The 20,070-nt window shown below is 40.8% G+C and overlaps 1 protein-coding gene and 1 pseudogene across 5 annotated transcripts in view; one reads left to right on the forward strand and one right to left on the reverse strand.

Annotated features, from left to right (window-relative positions):
* The window catches only part of LOC308525747 (ferritin light chain-like), a 1,112,779-nt pseudogene that overhangs the window by 138,410 nt on the left and 954,299 nt on the right, over nt 1–20,070 (forward strand). The window lies entirely within an intron of this gene.
* PPM1B (protein phosphatase, Mg2+/Mn2+ dependent 1B) overlaps nt 18,245–20,070 on the reverse strand; it is a 71,720-nt gene continuing 69,894 nt past the window's right edge. For all 4 annotated transcript variants that reach the window (XM_081100567.1, XM_081100569.1, XM_081100564.1 and 1 more), the window contains 2 exons: nt 19,299–19,343; nt 18,245–18,527 (listed from right to left, as the gene is read on the reverse strand). In XM_081100567.1, coding sequence (XP_080956693.1) covers nt 19,299–19,343 — 45 coding nt within the window. In that variant the 3' untranslated portion in view covers nt 18,245–18,527. The remainder of the gene's footprint in view (nt 18,528–19,298; nt 19,344–20,070) is intronic.

Raw genomic sequence — 20,070 nt, forward strand, 5'->3', positions numbered from 1 at the left:
TGAGAGAGAATCTTCAATCGGCACGCCTGCAACCGGGGCATGTGCCATGACCAGGAATCGAACCATGACCTCCTGGTTAATGGGTCGACGCCCAACCACAGAGCTACAACAACCAGGGCAGTAAATAGTTCTTAACACAAGCACTAAAGTGTTGTTTAATCATTGACAAGATAAAATACACAATCCTGAGGAAATTGCATTAAAGATAGGTGTGTTTTCTTAGAAGACTCTGCAAGCCTTAAAAGAATGTGATGGATGATTCATGGTTTCAGTTTAATCAAGACAGTTAACCTGCCCTAACCCATTTGGCTCAGTGGATAGAGCATCGGCCTGCAGACTGAAGGGTCCCAGGTTCAATTCTGGTCAAGGGCATGTACCTTGGTTGCAGGCACATCCCCGGTAGGAGGTTTGCAGGAGGCAGCTGATTGATGTTTCTCTCGCGTTGATGTTTCTAACTCTCTCCCTTCCTCTCTGTGAAAAAATCAATAAAATATATATATTTTTAAAAAGACACTTAATCAGCCTATGAATCATTTGATCATATACAATTATTTTTAATGATGAAAGTTACATTCCTAATTTCTAATATTACTGTTTCTTGTAGAATGATTTAGAAACAGTATTAGTACAGAGAGAAAGAACTATTTGATTTTGGTCAAGTTATCTTTATTTTTATTTATTTATTTATTTTTTAAAATATATTTTATTGATTTTTTTACAGAGACGAAGGGAGATGGATAGAGAGTTAGAAACATCAATGAAAGAGAAACATCAATCAGCTGCCTCCTGCACACCCCCTACTAAGGATGTGCCTGCAACCAAGTTACATGCCCTTGACCAGAATCAAACCTGGGACCCTTCAGTCCCCAGGCCGATACTCTATCCACCCAGTGGTTGGCAAACTGGCTCACGAGCCACATGCGGCTCTTTGGCCCCTTGAGTGTGGCTCTTCCACAAAATACCGACTTCTGCGCATGGGCCACGAAGTTTCAATCGCACTGTACGTACGCGCCCACAAGAGCCACATGTTTCTAACTCTCTATCCCTCTCCCTTCCTCTCTGTAAAAAATCAATAAAATATATTTAAAAAAAAAAGTTTGTGTATATATATATTATTAAACATTATATGAATACTAGAGGCCTGGTGCATGGGACTCGTGCACTGGTGGGGGGTGTGACCTCAGGGATTGGCCCACTGTGGTAGTGCCACTCATCGCAGTCAGCCGAGCAGCTGTGGACCCACCCGCTGAGCGGCTGCTTCTGATGTGGGAGCACCACTCATCCTGGTCAGCCAAGCGGTGCTCCCACTGTGGGAGTGAACTAACCACCAGGGGGCAGCTCCTGCATTGAGTGTCTGCCCCCTGGTGGTCAGTGCACATCATAGTGACTGGTTGACTGGTTGTTCTGGTCATCCGTGCTGTTTGATCACTGGGCTTTTATTATATAGGATATGAAATTTTATATTATTAATTAAAAATACAAATGCCAGCCTTGGCTGGTGTTGATAAGTGCTTAGTGTGTCCATCAGCCTAACCACAGAAGGGTTGCAGGTTTGATCCCTGGCCCTGGTTCGGGGGTCCTACAAGGGGGCAACTGTGTGATGTCTTTCTCTTGCATCAGTATTTCTCTCTCTGTCTCTCAGATTAATTAAAAAAATAAAGAAAAAGAACTAGCTTGGATAATCAGAACAAAGAATCTGAGATAGTAAATATAAACTTGTTCAGTTAATTCAAATCCAAGTGAGAAGGTTGCACAATCATGATAGTAAAGCAAAGAAGAATCAACCACCTAGGAAACAAATGACAAAACAATAAGGAATGCCCCAGGACCCAGAAACATCCTGCAGATAAACAAGCACAACAAAGTGAAACACACACACAAAAAGCAGCAATCAGCCCTGCCTGCTGTTGCTCAGTGGTTGGAGCATTGGCCCAAGCACCTGTGGGAAGCCGCCTATTGACTTCACTAGCAGAGAGGTGTGGACAAGGAGCCCAGAATGCTGGTGACCCTTGAGCCCTGGCAAAGGTCAGAGCTATATGGTAGCTGAAGCAACTTCCTGACCAGATAGTCATGTAAATCCTTACTGATAAGATTGTCTGTCTGAAAATAAACTCAAAATGGATAAAGGACTTAAATATACGACAGGAAACCATAAAAATTCTAGAAGAATCCAAAGGCAACAAAATCTCAGACATATGCCGAAGCAATTTCTTCACTGATACAGCTCCTAGGGCACTTGAAACTAAAGAAAAAATGAACAAATGGGACTACATCAAAATAAAAAGCTTCTGCACAGCAAAAGAAACCATCAACAAAACAATGAGAAAACCCACTATGTGGGAAAACATATTTGCCAATGTCATATCTGATAAGGGCCTAATCTCCAAAATTTATAGGGAACTCATACAACTTAACAAAAGGAAGATAAACAATCCAATCAAAAAATGGGCAAAGAACCTAAATAGACACCTTTCAAAAGAGGACATTCAGAAAGCCAAGAGACGAAGAACCAAGATGGCGGCATAGGTTAACGCGGGAGTTTGCTGCTTTGAACAACTACTTCAAAAGTGAAACCAAAAAACGGAAGGGACATCACCCAGAACCACAGGAACGCTGGCTGAGTGGAAATCCTACAACTAGGAGGAAAGAGAAACACATACGGACACTCCCAGGAGGCGCAGTGCTGAAGTCAAATTCTGAGGTGCGGAGTGAGCGCGCGGAGCGGGCTGGCGGCGGAGGGCGCGGTTGGCGTTTTCAATCGGGAGGGAGTCGCAGACTCTGAGCTCCAGATCCGGGCGAGTCTTTAGGGACCCAGACTCAAACGGGAGAAGCGGGACTGTCTGGCTTCGGTCAGAGCGAGTGCAGCTTTCTCTCCGAGGTTTGCAGCCGTTGCTGGGACTCAGAGAGGCAGAGCCCCTGGGGACAGGACGGAGAGCGGCCATAACTGCTCTCTCAGGCCCACCCTGTTGATCCTGTGCGACCCGCCCTGCCCAAGCCCTGCACAGAGGCATTTGCTGGATAGCCTCAGGCAAACGCCAGATTAGCACCTCCCTAGAGGACAGACGTTCTCTCACTGCTGACACAGCTGATTCTCATAGCCACTTGGCCTGGAGGTCAAACCCTCCCTGGAATTAGCTACAACAATCAAGATTTAACTATAAGACTGCGAACAAAGACCACTAGGGGGTGCACCAAGAAAGCATAACAAAATGCGGAGACAAAGAAACAGGACAAAACTGTCAATGGAGGATATTGAGTTCAGAACCACACTTTTAAGGTCTCTTAAGAACTGTCTAGAAGCCGCTGATAAATGTAGTGAGATCCTCAAGAAATCTAATGAGACCCTCGATGTTATGATAAAGAACCAACTAGAAATTAAGCATACACGGACTGAAATAACGAATATTATACAGACTCCCAACAGCAGACCAGAGGAGCGCAAGAATCAAGGCAAAGATTTGAAATGCGAAGAAGCAAAAAACACCCAACCAGAAAAGCAAAATGAAAAAAGAATCCGAAAATACGAAGATAGTGTAAGGAGCCTCTGGGACAGCTTCAAGCGTACCAACATCAGAATTATAGGGGTGCCAGAAGATGAGAGAGAGCAAGATATTGAAAACCTATTTGAAGAAATAATGACAGAAAACTTCCCCCACCTGGTGAAAGAAATGGACTTACAGGTCCAAGAAGCGCGGAGAACCCCAAACAAAAGGAATCCAAAGAGGACCACACCAAGACACATCATAATTAAAATGCCAAGAGCAAAAGATAAAGAGAGAATCTTAAAAACACCAAGAGAAAGAAACTCAGTTACCTACAAGGGAATACCCATACGACTGTCAGCTGATTTCTCAACAGAAACTTTGCAGGCCAGAAGGGAGTGGCAAGAAATATTCAAAGTGATGAATACCAAGAACCTACAACCAAGATTACTTTATCCAGCAAAGCTATCGTTCAGAATTGAAGGTCAGATAAAGAGCTTCACAGATAAGGAAAAGCTAAAGGAGTTCATCACCACCAAACCAGGATTATATGAATTGCTGAAAGGTATCCTTTAAGAAGAGGAAGAGGAAGAGGAAGAGGAAGAAAAAGGTAAAGATACAAATTATGAACAACAAATATGCATCTATCAACAAGTGAATCTAAGAATCAAGTGAATAAATAATCTGATGAACAGAATGAACTGTTGATTATAATAGAATCAGGGACATAGAAAGGGAATGGACTGACTATTCTTGGGGGGGAAAGGGGTGTGGGAGATGCGGGAAGAGACTGGACAAAAATCGTGCACCTATGGATGAGGACAGTGGGTGGGGAGTGAGGGCGGAGGGTGGGTCGGGAACTGGGAGGAGGGGAGTTATGGGGGGGAAAAAAAGAGGAACAAATGTAATAATCTGAACAATAAAGATTTAATTTAAAAAAAAACAAAAAAAACAAACAAACAAAAAAGAAAGCCAAGAGACATATGAAAACATGCTCAAAGTCACTAATCATCCGAGAGATGCAAATCAAAACAACAATGAGGTACCATCTCACACCTGTCAGACTGGCTATCATCAACAAATCAACAAACGACAAGTGCTGGAGAGGATGTGGAGAAAAACGAACACTTGTGCACTGCTGGTGGGAATGCAGACTGGTGCAGCCACTATGGAAGACAGTATGGAATTTCCTTAAAAAACTGAAAATGGAACTCCCATTTGACCCTGTGATCCCACTTCTAGGAATATATCCCAAGAAACCAGAAACACCAATCAGAAAGGATATATGCACCCCTATGTTCATAGCAGCACAATTCACCATAGCTAAGATCTGGAAACAGCCTAAGTGCCCATCAGTAGATGAATGGATTAGAAAACTGTGGTACATCTACACGATGGAATACTATGCTGCTCTAAAAAGGAAGGAACTCTTACCATTTGCAACATCATGGATGGAACTGGAGAGCATTATGCTAAGTGAAATAAGCCAGTCAATGAAGGAAAAATACCACATAATCTCACTCATTCATGGATAATAGAGACCATTATAAACTTTTGAACAATAATAGATACAGAGGCAGAGCTGCCTCAAACAGATTGTCAAACTGCAGCAGGAAGGCCGGGGAGGGTTGGGGGGCAGGAGGTAGGGGGGTAAGAGATCAACTAAAGGACTTGTATGCATGCATATAAGCATAACCAATGGACATAAGACACTGGGGGGTAGGGGAGGCCTGGGGACTGTCAGGGGCGGGGGGATAAAATGGACACATATGTAATACCCTTTGTAATACTTTAAGCAATAAATAAAAAAAAAAAAAAGATTGTCTGTCTGTTACTGGAAATTGCCTGCCTAAGGACTATAGGTGTATCCCAAACTGAATGGATGGCAAGGCCTGAGCACAAGTGGGCTCCCGCCTGGCCCCCAAATTTCCAAATTATTATTTCTTGTCTCTCATTTGCATGGCCCTTCTCCAGAGCCTGAATCCTGAACCACATGGGATGTGGGTCATCACAAGCACCAAAGGGTTGCGGGTTCAATTCCTGGTCAAGGGCACATATCTGGTTTGTGGGTTTGCGCCCTGCCCTCAGTCAGGGTGCGTGAGAGAGGCAATCAGTTGATGTGTCTCTCACATTGATGTCTCTCTCTTTCTCTCTCTCTCCCCTTGCCTCCCACCCTCCTCTCCACTCTCTCTGAAAAATCGATGGCAAAAAATATCCTCTGGTGAGGATTAACAACAACAACAAAAGCAGCAATTAATGAGAAAAAAAAAAAGGATTTTAAAACCATCATATCATAAAGACTTTCCACACTCATCAGCAAACCCACCAAACTGGCATGTTACATCTCAGATTTGTAAATATTTAAAATAGGAGGATTTTCCATATTCCATTTACCTATTTACAGCTTCTATAAACCAAGGGTAGGATATGCTACATAATTATCTGTAAATCCCAGAATCTAGTTCAGCACCTGATGTGTTATTAAACGAATAAAAGGAAGAAGAAGTAGGAAGGTAAAGTACGTGAGGAGAGGGGAGGAGAAAGTGGAGAAGGGAAAAGTGGGAAGTACATTCTACACAAAAACATAGATTTTTTACCACTTAACCAAATGTTCTTACCTTAGTATAGTTTAGTGAATCAAATTTTAAGTCAGAGGAAGATTCAAGCCTGCCTCCACCACTTGCTCTCTGCTTGATCTTAGATGAACTTGGCAGCTTGAACTAAGCCTCTGATCCTTCAGCTGCAAAATTTAATTTGCTTCCAGGTTAATATTATAAATATAGTACAGAGTAAAAAGTCTTTTAAAAACAGTTCTAATTAGAAGAAAAAAAATAGTTTTATCCCAGCTAGCTAGAGAGGGAAGGTCAATGTATTCAACCATTGAAATCAAGAGAGAATATATAAACTTATTTTTGCTGGAAGTTAAACTATTTTGAAACATTTTTATAGCCACATCTATATATCTATATATATAAAAGGCTAATATGCAAAGTGTCCCCTTGGGAGTTCGACTGGGAGAATGGGAGTTCGATTGCTCGCTATGACATGTGCTGACCACCCGGGGGCGGCGTGGAACATGGCAGGCAACCAGCGGCAGTGGCAGGGCACTGAGGGAGTGAGGGAAGGAGGAGACAGTGAGGCGGGGAGATGGGGAATCTGATTGGCCGTGATTGCTGGCCAGGCCTAGGAACCCTACCCATGCACAAATTTCATGCACCAGGCCTCTAGTATAACAAAAACAGCAAAAGAAATCTTAACAGAACATGACAATGTGATAAATACCATAACAAAACCTTATTATCCCTCACATATAATTAATGCAAACATATAAAATCAATAGCTAAATTACATCCAGTATGGGATTAAAAGAGATGGCAAATTATATCTAAGAAATTATCATTGTATAAAAATACTTTCTTTTTTTAAAATATATTTTATTGATTTTTAACGGAGAGGGATAGAGAGTTAGAAACATCGATGAGAGAGAAACATCAATCAGCTGCCTCCTGCACACTCCCTACTGGGGATGTGCCCACAACCAAGGTATATGCCCTTGACTGGAATTGAACCTGGGACCCTTGTGTCCACAGGCCAATGCTTTACCCACTGAGCCAAACCAGATAGGGCTAAAAATACTTTCTTGATGGAATAAATCCAAATCAAAAAACAACATTAAGGTAGGTCAATTGCATTGATAGACAAATTAATGAAATCCCTGTATTTATACATTTGGCCCCAAATTTCTTAGTGCCTTAACACAGTGTCCGGGCGTGGCCATGTGGCTTGTGTTGGTCAATGGAACACTAACAAACTTGACACAGAAGGAGACTTTAAAAAGAGCCTGTGCACTTCTGCTCCTTTTGCAGACTAGCCATTACCATGAGGTTATGCCCAGGCAAGCCTGCTGCAGGACTGGGGAAGGACGAGGGAGGTGTGTGAAGCAGTGTGGACTCTCCCCTTCCAGGGTCTTCCAGACGAGCGAGCCAGTCCCAAGCAGCCAGCCAAGTGGCCACAGATGCATGGGCAGGCGGGATCTTAGCTCAGCTAGGTCAGCCAGGCCACCCCATCAACATCTATCCTGTCCTGAAATTAACTAATTAATGGTTGGGTTACTTTTTGGTTTTGGCTTTTACAAAACAGTTTTATTGAGGGATAGTTGACATATACTAAACAGCACTCATTTAAGGTATACAATTAGTAAGTTTTACATTGTGTATACACCCAGGAAACCATCACCACAATCAAATGACTGAACTTGTCTACCCCCTGCAAACGGTTCCAACCGCCGCATTGTAATCTCCCTCTCCTTACCCCAGGAATACCCCCTGACCACTAATGGACACCCTAACTCAAAGCCAGGAGATAGTCAGCATGGCTTTAGGTGCTGGGCCAGGCTCTCAGCGAACCCATGTGTCATACTTTAAGGACATTCCTTTACCCACATCTAGGCAGGTATATAAAGCCACTGTGAATGCGTCTCTTAAAATAAAGCCCACTTACACTGCATAATCCTCTCAACACACTCATACCACAACTCTGAAGCTGCCAGGGCTTCTCACAGGGAACAAAGCCAAATACTGCAGCCTAGAAACCCAAGCCGCAGCCCATGCCCCTATCATGCTTCTGACCTTCTCTCTCTTATCTCTAGATCAGGCCCTCTGATCCATCAGCCACTGATGCTCATCGTTCCCTCCGCACTGACTTTGAACACCTGTGCTGGACACTTGTTCTTGGCCCCCTGCCAGGCCGTTCCATCGACCTTCCCCAGCCCCCACCAATATAATCATCCCAGTGGACACTGATCCAGAACTCCTGTTTGTGTTACTCATGTGCACATTCATCCTTATAATGACTGTTATTTGAAAATAAGATTTTCTTTGGTCTTCCCATCCTAGACTGAGAATTGTACCTATCACCACAATGACAGATCTCCACCCATAGTCAACATTCAGGATCTTGATGGGGAAAGGACTGTGGAGATCATCTCCAATAAATAAAATGTAATTAAATAAAAATGTCCTATTTGCTCCACATTATTGCTCACAATTGGCAATGCAAGTCTGTGTACCTTTGGCCATTCTAATGAGTTATAGTGGTATTACAATTTGCATTTCCTTAATAACTAGTAACTCAGCATTGGTGTTTGTTTGCCATTTGTATATCTTCCTTGGTGAAATGCTCACTCAATTTTTCAATATTCTACTCCCTTTTAAAATGTATCTATTATGAATACAAGTCTTTTATCAGATATTTTGCCTAAGGCTTGCCTATTTATTTTCTTAACAGTGTCCCTTGAACAGTTTTTAATTCTTATATGAGCTTTGCCTAACCCAGGATCACAAAGATTTCCTCCAATGCTTCATCTAGAAATTTTAGTTTTAGCTCTTAAAGTCTGTGGTTCATTTCAGGTTACACTTTGTGTGGAATGAGATAAGGAGGTCAGGATTGATTGTTTTCTCTTGCATATAGCTATGCATTTGTTCCAGAACCACTTGTTGAAAATACTTTCCTTCCTCCCACGAATTGTCAACGTTGTGAAAAAATAAGTGGCTACATAAGTGTTACATACTTACAAAGACTGTTTCTGGACCCTCTACTGTGTTCAATTGATATGTATAAAGCTGGGCACCAAAAGCACATTTATCTTAATTACTGCAGCTTTATAAATTGGAAAATTAATTCTATTGAGACCTTTCTTCAAATATGTGTTTAAAGCTATAAATTTACCTGTAGGTACTGCCTTAGCTGCAGCCTAAAAATTTCAGTATATTGTGATTTTTCATTTTCATTCTGTTCAAGATATTTTCTAATTTGTCTTGTAATTTATTATTTGGCACATGGAATATTTATGTGTGCTTTTATCTTTCTGTTATTGTTTTCTAGGTTAATTCCATTGTGGTAAGAGAATATGCCTGGTACTATTTCGCTTTCCTAAATTTAGTGAGAATTTTAAGAAGCAGGGATATTTTTTCTTTGCTCACTTTCCAGTTCTGCTGCTTAGATAGCATAGGGCCCTGGATGATGATGTAGCCACAAGATGAGAAGTCTCAGACCTGAATCACCATATGGAATAGAGAAGCAGACTTACCTAGAACATCCATCCTGGTCTATACATGGTCTATCATTCCAGGTGTGGTTCTGTTTGTTACAGCAGTTTAGTTTACCCCAATTAAAATGCTGCTTATGCCCAGCTGGTGTGGCCCAGTGGTTGAGCCTTGACCCATGAACCAGGATGTCATGGTCAGATTCCCTGTCAGGGCACATGCATATGTTGCAGGCTTGATCTCCAGTAGGGGGCATGCAGGAGGCAGCCGATCAATGATTGTCTCTCATCATTGATGTTTCTATCTCTCTCTCCCTCTCTGAAATCAATAAAAAAATAAAATGCTGCTTATCTCTTTAAGGTTCCCCACCCCCATACAACCCTGAAAGTTTCTCATAAAGTATAATCTGTATTTTAATTCACACTATCCAAAGCATACCCACCACATCTATTTAACTATTTTAATATATTATTAAGATAAAAACTGCAAATAAATATAAATATACATGAAGTTTACTACATCAGCCATTCTTTTAAATTTTATTTAAATATAGCATACATACAAAAATTTGCACAAATAAATCTACTATGTCTATACACATATAATACATATATCTGCAGAAATTTACAAAGCTCTCTACATCTGGGGCATTCTCTTCCTTTCCATTCTTTCTGGCTTGCTTTCCTTTGAGCCCTGTTAATTGAGGAAGTCAAGAAACTTGAGAGAGAAAAAGGCACCCATAGTGTGTCACTGAGAGGCCTTTCAAGAAGTCTGAATTCAAAGTTAGAAGTCAAAGCTGATTGGTCCTTGATGATGGCCTATCTGTGGCTTGATTTCTCTGCCACAGTCCTCCAGGGCCACCTTTTCCCATTTTTTAAGGGAAGCGATAGATAATACAGGCAGGGAGAATATAAAGAGAGAAGCTACAGAGCAACTGCAGGGCTCCAGGGCTGCTGCCAGCCAATTTGGCATCTTTGATACATTTTAAAAACTCCTCCAAAGAGCTCCTTTCTTGAGTCATGTCACTTCTACAGACTGTCAGGTATTTGTTGCAATATATACTTATGCTTATTTTATTAGTAAGAACACTTTCCTGGAAAGTTGTGACAGGTGAGTCCCCATGGCCTGTGATGTGAATAGCATCCTTTTGCACGGGGCTCTGTTCTGCTTTGTCCAGTACTCATGCTGCACATGGCTCAGGCTGTCGGCCAACTTGTAGTGTTTTTTTGTTTTGTTTTGTTAATCCTCACCAGAGGATATTTTTTTCCATTAATTTTTAAGGAGAGTGGAAGGGAGAAGGGGAGGGCAAGAGAGAGAGAGAGGAGAGAAACATCAATGTGAGAGAGACACATCGATTGGTCGCCTCCCATACATGCCCCGACCAGTGCAGGGATTGAACTTGGAACCCAGGTACATGCCCTTGACTGGGAATCGAACCCACAACCCTTTGGTGCACAAGCTGAAGCTCTAACCACTGAGCCACGCCAGCCAGGGCCTAAGTTGTAGTTTGACTTTTTTTTTTAATGCATAGGGATTATTTTATGAAATAATTTTAAGTGAAGAATCATATATGTATATGATAAAATAGGGAGATGCACTTAAAAAGAACAGTAACAACTAAAGAAGCCACCAGTTTTCACAGGAAGAACTGTAACAAGTTCAGAATTTCAAAAATGCGTAAGTAATGCAAGAAACACCATAAGAAAAGCAAAGTACAGAAATTTGCAAGTACTTATAGGACTAGGGTTAAAGTAAAAGCTCCAAATAAATTGAATTATACACAAGTGATAGGGCCAATAAGAACTTTATATCCTATTTTATATTGATGGAAAACAAATCTAAGACTATTTCTGGGTGGCCCAGTCTAAGTTTTACAGAAGTGTAGAGAGGGTTATCAGCCTCAACATCAGAAAGAGTACTGTCATTCCCATCTTTGGAAGAGATAAAAGATGGTGACAACTTGATACTAATTCGAGGAAGGCCCTAGAATAGATCTTATTCTAATGATAATGTTTTTAAGTCTTTAGGAAAGAGAACATCATTCAGTAGGTTGGACTTTTAACTTCATGAACTTCTGGGAAATTAGTTACACACTAATATTTGGGAAATGCGGGTCTTCAGCAAGAAATATAAAATCCTATGACTCCCTTACAGATAACCTGGGAGAAATATGGGCTGATCAGTAAAGCACCTAATGGGTGTTGATTAATACATCGGTCTGTCTGCATCATACTGAAGACAAGTTTGTGAGGCCTACTACAGGCTACTACCCTCAGACTTCTTTCATTCAATATAGAAGGTATACATATCAAACTGGAATGATTTGAAATTTTTAAGTAAAGCAAATATAACTAAGATGGATCCCAAAACACCTCAAAAGTTTAATGAATCTAACATAAGAGAACTTAAGAATAAATGAAGGTCTCGAAAATTAGGCTTAAAAAATGAAAACCAAAAAAAACCCCACAAAATACTGACTGCATTAGGAAAAATGGGGGGAAAATGCTTAACAGCACTAAAAATAACTCAAAAAACTCCATAGTACCATGTGGTGTCACATAAGCTAGTCTAATATTTAGGTGTTAAATAGAACAGTATTAGCTAGAACAAAGAACATGACAGTTCTGCTACTACTATAAGTGTTCACTTCTGGGTTGTATACTTTAAGAAATATATAGAAAACTAGAGTATTTGGAGAAGAGGGTCTTGGGTGGTAAAGACAATGGAAGCCACAATACATGATGGCTGAAATAATTGGGGATAAAAAGAGAAGATGCTGGAAGTCATCCTAATAACTGTGGCTAAATGTATGATGCTGAAACTTTTGAGGATGTAAAACCATAATCATTCAATTCAGTTTATCTCTCAAATGGACATATGAACATTTGTGTGTTGCTCTCTGCACCTGCAATTTTCTTTTTCATTTATTTTTTTTGCGTTTTATAACTTTTATTGTAAAATGTTTCAAATGTATTCCCAGAGATTTCTGTATCTTCCTTGACTTGCCATGTCAAACACTGTAAAAGACAAACTGGCTGATTTGAATTTCTCTATGCTGAATCCTATTGTTGGAACTATATCCTGAGTTTGAGAATTTGAAAGTTTGTTTGTTAATAATTATTGCTTTGCCACTATGATCCAGCCCAAGGCCCAAAACATGAACCTCTTTCTTCTTCAGGCCAAGCAACCCTGAAAGTCTGTCTAGCAAGCCTGTAAGGTGATTCAAATATTTACAAACCAGCTGGTCTCGGAGGTTAGTCCTGCGGGCCCAGGAGCTGGTGAGGACAGGAACGGATGCATTAGTTCATATCTGTCTCTGGGAGAGGAATCTGGTGCGGGCATCTCACAGCCTTTTCCTCTCTGTGCCTCCAAGGAAAAGTCCCTGGTCCTGAGCAAAGCTGCCTCTACAAGTTGGGTGAACTGGTAAGCTCTGTCTCAACCTCTGGTCAATCACTGGGCGTGCGGCCTTCCCTTAGCAACCAGAGGTTCTTCCGATCCCAAACCGTGCTTCCTCCGGGTCATAGCGAGTCAGCGGCCATCCTCGTGCTTACTGGATTCAAGAGTTTGGAAATGCCACACAGAGGGGCGCTAAAGAAGACTGGGAGTACAGGTGGCGCGGTGAACGACTGCTTTCGGAACTGCCGGAAGCGCGGGGAGGTGGGCCCGGACCGTCCCTCCGGGCAGCTCGGAGAGCCGCACCTGCCAGCGGGCGCGGGGAGGCCGCGGCTCCGCCATGGGGCGCGGGGTTTGCTGCCTGGAACGTTGACCTCGGGGTCAGGACGCTGTTTACTTGCCGCCCCTGCCACCTGCCTCGTAGCTGCCATGAAGCTAACGGCTGGTCGCGGAGAAGCTGCTACAGAGAAGCCAACATCTCCCTGACAAACGCCAGCAGAAAACGGGGCTGTCGCCGGAGGCGGCTTCCGCTTCACGTTCTGTCCGCCTCCCAAGTCTCGTCAGCCTCCAAGGCTCCTTTTTCTTTTTTAAATTTGGGACTTTATCCACTAAGAACTGGGTTGTTGCTGTTGTTTTTTTTTAAAAAATATACTTTATTGATTTTTTACAGAGAGGAAGAGAGAGGGATAGAGTTAGAAACATCGATGAGAGAGAAACATTGATCAGCTGCCTCCTGCACACCCCCCACTGGGGATGTGCCCACAACCAAAGGTACATGCCCTTGACCGGAATCAAAACTGGGACCTTTCAGTCCGCAGGCTGACACTATCCACTGAGCAAACCGGTTAGGGCTGCAATTTTCTTGAGATACAATTGAACTGTTATTTTTTTTTTTTTTATGTGAAATCAGTCCAGAAAATGTAGCTTATTCTGCCCCACTCCAGTGTTAGAGAGCAATCAGCATCCATGTGTACATTGTACTTTTTGTTGTTGTTAATCCTCACCCAACGCTATTTTCCATTGATTTTTAGGGAGAGTAGGAGAGGGAAAGACAGAGAAACATCGATGTGAGAGGAACACATTGATTGGTTGCCTCCTGCACCAGCCCCAACCAGGGCCTGGGCCTGGGAGGAGCTGCAACCAAAGTACGTGCCCTTGACCAGAATCAAACCTGGGACCCTTTAGTCTGCAGGGTGACACTCTATCCACTGAGCCAACCTGGGTAGGTTTTGATGTGTACATTTCTGATGTTGAAAGACATTCCACTAGGATAGCGTGGTACAGTTACAGTATAATAGAAAACACTCTTTCTTATCTGCCAGATTCATGGTGTCTCACCCTAAAAAAAGCCAAAAGCCCTTAAAAACTATACATATAAAGATAATACAAACAGGTTATTAGAAAGGAATTCCTTTCTTTTCAAAGATAATTTAACATAGCCTATCTTTCAGGTGCATTTAACTTATGGTTTTATTGATACAATTTAGGTTACCTCTAACTCTGGAAATGTGTGGCATGAACCTAAGTCTAATTAATTCCAATTCTGTCTTAAAGATGACTTAGAACTACGAGCAATCTCTAGGCACTGGCACTACAGAGCTGAGAGTCCCATAAGTCCATTTCAATATTCATTCTCAGAGATTGCATAAAGCATGAGTAAATTAATGCAACACACTGAAGAAATTGGCTATTCTACAAAACCACATCGTAGAATTATCTAGAGGTAGAAAAATGAAAGTTTTCTAGGGTTTTTCCTAAATGAAATTATCTACTTCTAAGACATGGAAACAATCGAAGTGTTTGTTTTTGTTTTTTTACAGATTGGATAAAGATGTGGTACAATGGGACACTACGCAGGCATAAGAAAAAATGAAATAATGCATTTGTGACAACATGGATGGACCTTGAGAATATCATGCTAAGTGAAATGCCAGACAGAAAAAGTCAGGAACCATATCATTTCAATCATATGTAGGATAAAAACTGAAAGCAACAAATGAACAAACAAGACAGACAAAAACTCAGACACAGACAAGTTTGGTGGTTACTAGAAGGGAAGAGAGTGAGAGGGGAGGTGGTTACAAAGGGCAGGAGGGGTCAAAAGTACAGTGATGGAAGGAGATTTGGCTTTGGGTGGCAAACACAATGCAATTACAGATAATGTATTATAGAGTTGTGTACCTGAAATCTATATAATTTATTAACCAATGTCACCTCAATAAATTTAATAAAACTTTCTTAAAATTAAAAAGGGTCAACTGTTTGTCAAAATTTTTGTTATATTACCTCCCAGAATATTTATATAAACTTTCTTTGGAAAACCATGAATTAGTGTTGGCATATCTTTGTGCTCAAGGGCCAAACATGTGTTTCTTTTTCTTACCATACTTTCTTGCACCTTTCAATCTCATATTAAAAATATAATTTTTCAGAAAGGGAATATATAATTACTGTGTAGTTAATTTACTACTCCCTGATTATATAAAAGTTAACAGTTGGAATTGTAAAAAACAAAAGTACAAGAGGATGGCATACCTCAGTGATGTATTGTTGTCCAAAAGTACTATTTTTTTGGTGTCTGGGAAAAGTAGATAAGAAAATATCTGAAAATCCTAACCTGACCAAGAAATTCACTACCGTCTACAATCCTAAAAACAGGTCTTCAAAGTCATCTAAATTAAGCCAAACGTTGTCTAATTTAAGGGGTTAAGATTTGTAGTGATGTAGAATAAGCCAGCTACAAACCTACTTCTTTTTTAAAATAAATCTTTATTGTTCAATTACAGTTGTTCCTCTTTTTCCCCCCCATAGCTCCTCTCCACCTGGTTCCCACCCCACACCTTGCCCTTACCACCCCCCTGCCCCCCCCCCCCCCACCGCTGCCCCCATCCTTGTCCAGTTTCTTCCTGCACAATTCTCAGGGGGAAGGGAGTGGGGTGGTGTACAATTTTTGTCCAGTCTCTTCCCGAATGCCCCCTCTCCCTTCCCCCTGAGAACTGTCAGTTCACTCCCTTTCTATGCCCCTGATTCTATTCTATTCGCCAGTTTATTCTGTTCATCAGATTTTTTATTCACTTGATTTTGAGATTCACTTGTTGATAGATATGTATTTGTTGTCACTTTGTTCTTCATAATTTTATCTTTACCTTTTTCTTCTGCTTCCTCTTCTTAAAGAATACCCTTCAGCATTTCATATAATACTGGTTTGGTGGTGATAAACTCCTTTAGCTTTTTCTTATCTGTGAAGCTCTTTATCTGACCTTGAATTCTAAATGCTAGCTTTGCTGGGTACAGTAATCTTGGTTGTAGGTTCTTGGTATTCATCACTTTGAATATTTCTTGCCACTCCCTTCTGGCCTGCATTGTTTCTGTTGAGAAATCAGCTGACAGTCGTATGGGTACTTCCTTGTAGGTAACTGTTTTTCTCTTGCTGCTTTTAAGATTCTCTGTCTTTTGCTCTTGGCATCTTAATTATGATGTGCCTTGGTGTGATCCTCTTTGGATTCCTTTTGTTTGGGGTTCTCTGTGCTTCCTGGACTTGTAAGTCTATTTCTTTCACCAGGTAGGGGAAGTTTTCTGTCATTATTTCTTCAAATAGGTTTTCAATATCTTGCTCTCTCTCTTCTTCTGGTACCCCTATAATTCTGATGTTGGTACGCTTGAAGTTGTCTCAGAGGCTCCTTACACTACCTTCATATTTTTGTATTCTTTTTTCCTTTTGCATTTCCGGTTGGGTGTTTTTTGCTTCTTCGTATTTCAAATGTTTGATCTTGGTTCTTGCGATCCTCTAGTCTGCTGTTGGATCTCTGTTTATTATTATTTCAGTCAGTGTATGCTTAATTTCTGATTGGTCCTTTTTCATATCCTTGAGGGTCTCACTATATTTCTCAGAGGTTTCTATACAATTCTTGAGTAACCTTATAATCGTGGTTTTGAACTCTATATCCAATAATTTGCTTTCCTCCATTTCATTTGTGACCTGTTTCTTTGTCTCCACATTTTTTATGCTTCCCTGTGTTGACAGAGTGGCTTTCTGTGCTAGGTGTCCTCTAGGGCCCAGTGGCTCAGCCTCCCCAATGACCTGAGGAGGACTCTCTTGGTGCACCCCTTTGTGGGTTGTGTGCACAGTCTTGTTGTAGTTAAGCCTTGATTGCTGTTGGTATCACTGGGAGGAATTGACCTCCAGGTCAATTGGCTGTGAGGACCAGTTGTGTCTACAAGGGGAGAATTCTGCGCTGGAGACACCCTTATGGGGCAGGACTTGCTTCAGTGGGGCTTTGGCGCTCACTGAGTCTGCCCCCTGAGTGTATCTCTTATGGATGTGAAGAACTGTAATCTGGATGGTCTCACTCTGACCACTGGGTAAACTGGCTCTTGGATCTCCAAGGAGGTGCAAAGTCAGCCGCTGCCTGAGGCCACCCAGCAGGAGCTACAGAGAGATCTGCAGATTCCTCCTCTTTGTTTGTGGTTTGGGGGTGCTCAGATGAGGCGCAGCTATGAAGCTGCTGACAAGCCTTAGACCTTCTTTTGGAAGCTCTGGGTTTCTCTGACCCAGCTACAGTTTGCCAGGCCATTCATATGCAAAAGGCTCTGCACACAGCTTGGGTGGGGTCTTAGGGAATCACAAGGGCGGAGCAAGCCGCAATGGCTGCCAGTCTGCTTTGCCTCGTAGAGGTCCCAGGGTCTGTGTCTCGTGCCCCATGCAGGAACAATGAACACTGCAAGCACCTCTGCGAGAAACCCGCCCTCACGTTCCGGCCCGATGCCAGACAGTCCAGTTTCCCTCCGTATGAGTCTGGGCCCCCAAATTCTCGCCCGGAACTGGAGTTCAGAGGAGTTGGGAGCTTGTATCTCCCTCCTGATTGAAAAGGACAACAGCATACCCAGCTGCCAGCCCCTTTCACGGGTGCCTCCATACCTCCACACTTCCACACCTCTGTACCTCCTATCAGACTCAATGCACTTTTCTCTTTCCTTCTAGTTGTAAAATTTCCACTCAGCCAGCCTTCCCATGGTTCTGGATGATATTCATTTTGTCTTTTAGTTGTAGTTTTAATGTTGTTGTGTGCAGCAGCAAGTTCAGGTGTTTACCTATGCTGCCATCTTGGTTCTCTCCTCCCCTACTTCTCTTTATATTAATTTTATAAACTCTGTTCTTCATTTCAGAAGACACCCAGGCATCATAAAAACTAGTCATAAGATATACATTTAGAAATCCTGTAACTTCTCATGTAAATGGTGCTTTTTGGAGAAGAGAAACAATAATGTCAGATTAAAGCCTGCCTTTAACTATGAGCGTCCCTGGAATAAAACCAGAAGCACTGCCAAGAAGCCACAGGTGTTTATTCCATGGGCAGAGAAAAATATGATATTTAAGGGCACAATGACAGTTCTTCTCTGCTCCCACTAATGGGTTATAAGAGTAATGGTTAGTAGCAGCATAAACACTTTAATTACATAATGTTGAGTTCATTTTTCTTTCAGGTTTATGAAAAAACCTTTTTGTCCTTGTACTTTTAGAGGCTTGGAAGGTCTGCCAGCCACTCTGCCTTTCTTGTCTTCAGAGCTCTCAGCAGGTTTAACAAATGGATGTGTCCAAGACTGCCATCTGGTGGGAATGATAGAAATTGAAACCTTTGTTTTTGTCAGCAATTAAGGCACTTGTCTATTAAGAAGATATGAATTTAAAATGTATTGGGGGATATATCCAAAGGGGTGGAGGGGGCCAATGGGGGAACAAAGGGGGGACTTCTGCAAGACTCTCAACAATAAAGATTAAAAAACATATTGGGGGTAAATGACTCATTCATAACAGTAATAAATATAAAATAAGGAATTAACTTAATAAATGTGTAGAACATAGGACGAAAACTACACAACATCACTAGGGGCATTAAAGAAATACTCATACAAATAGAAAGATGTAGCGTTTTCCTGGAATGGATCTCTGCTAGAAACACGAATGACCCTCATATTAATCTACACTTATAACAATTCCACATTCACAGGATTTTTATTTGATAAGAAAATCTTGGCCAAGTTATTCAAAAGTTTATCTGGAATAATAAATATTCAATATTTGTTGAAATAGACTAGTAAGGGAAAATTTCTTTACTAGATAAAATATACAAAGCAATGAAATAGAAAGCTAATAAACATTCAAGCATACTAGCATACAAGGAAATGTCCTATAGTAAAAGGGCATTTTCTAAGAAATGAGCCAACACCAGCTTACATATTAGCTGGTATAAAGGAATAATAGAAAATATTACATTAGATTTTTGCCCTTTAGCAAAATCCAAAATGAGTTCCTTTTGTATTATATACATAATTTTAAAAGGCCAAAGTCATAAAATAAAACATGTAAATATTTACTTACTCAGAATGTTAAAAGATCATCTAAGTATACAATTGTAGTTTGAAACTGTTAAAGAAAAGGATAAAATTCTAAATATTTTGAATGTAAAAACTAAGACACTTCTCAAAACTTATCAACTTGAACAGTGAAGATCTTTGCAGTTTGCTGTAAATTTTTTTCAATTTTTAAAAAGACGCAAAAAAAAAAAATAAAACCTACTACATTTGACTTAAAACGGTATATGGAGAAAAGGCAATATTTTTGACTAAAGAAAGCTACCCAATACTTTTCAGATCAGAGAGAGCATCTTAGCCCTCTAGCATCTCTGCAATTACACTGAGTAGAGCGAGCCTTTACTCTGCCTGTAGGAAAAGTTGACATAGAAACAAAACGTTATTGTGTAAGAAAAAGCACTGAAACAGAGTAGCATGATAAAAAATTTAGAGTAGGGGGAACCTATGCTATTGAGATTATAGTTTTTCAGAAATTATGTCATTTTAGATTATTAGACAGCTTTGTTCTTAGTCTCATCTCTCAACATCCTTATTTAAAAAAAATTAAAAGGGAAGTGAATTGAGAATAATTCATGATGTGATAGAATGATGATAATATTGGTTAATTTCCTAAATATATAAAGAGCTCCCACAAATCAATAAGAAAAATGATAAATGTGTTTATGGAAAATAAGCAACATATGTAAACAAGCTTTAATAAAAGACTTGTTATTAGAGAAAATGTTCAATCTCACTGGTAATCAAATAATTGAAAATTAAATCAAAACATCATAATTTAT

Source organism: Myotis nattereri (assembly GCF_964212035.1).
Source record: "Myotis nattereri genome assembly, chromosome: 10".
NCBI classification, from domain to species: domain Eukaryota; kingdom Metazoa; phylum Chordata; class Mammalia; order Chiroptera; family Vespertilionidae; genus Myotis; species Myotis nattereri.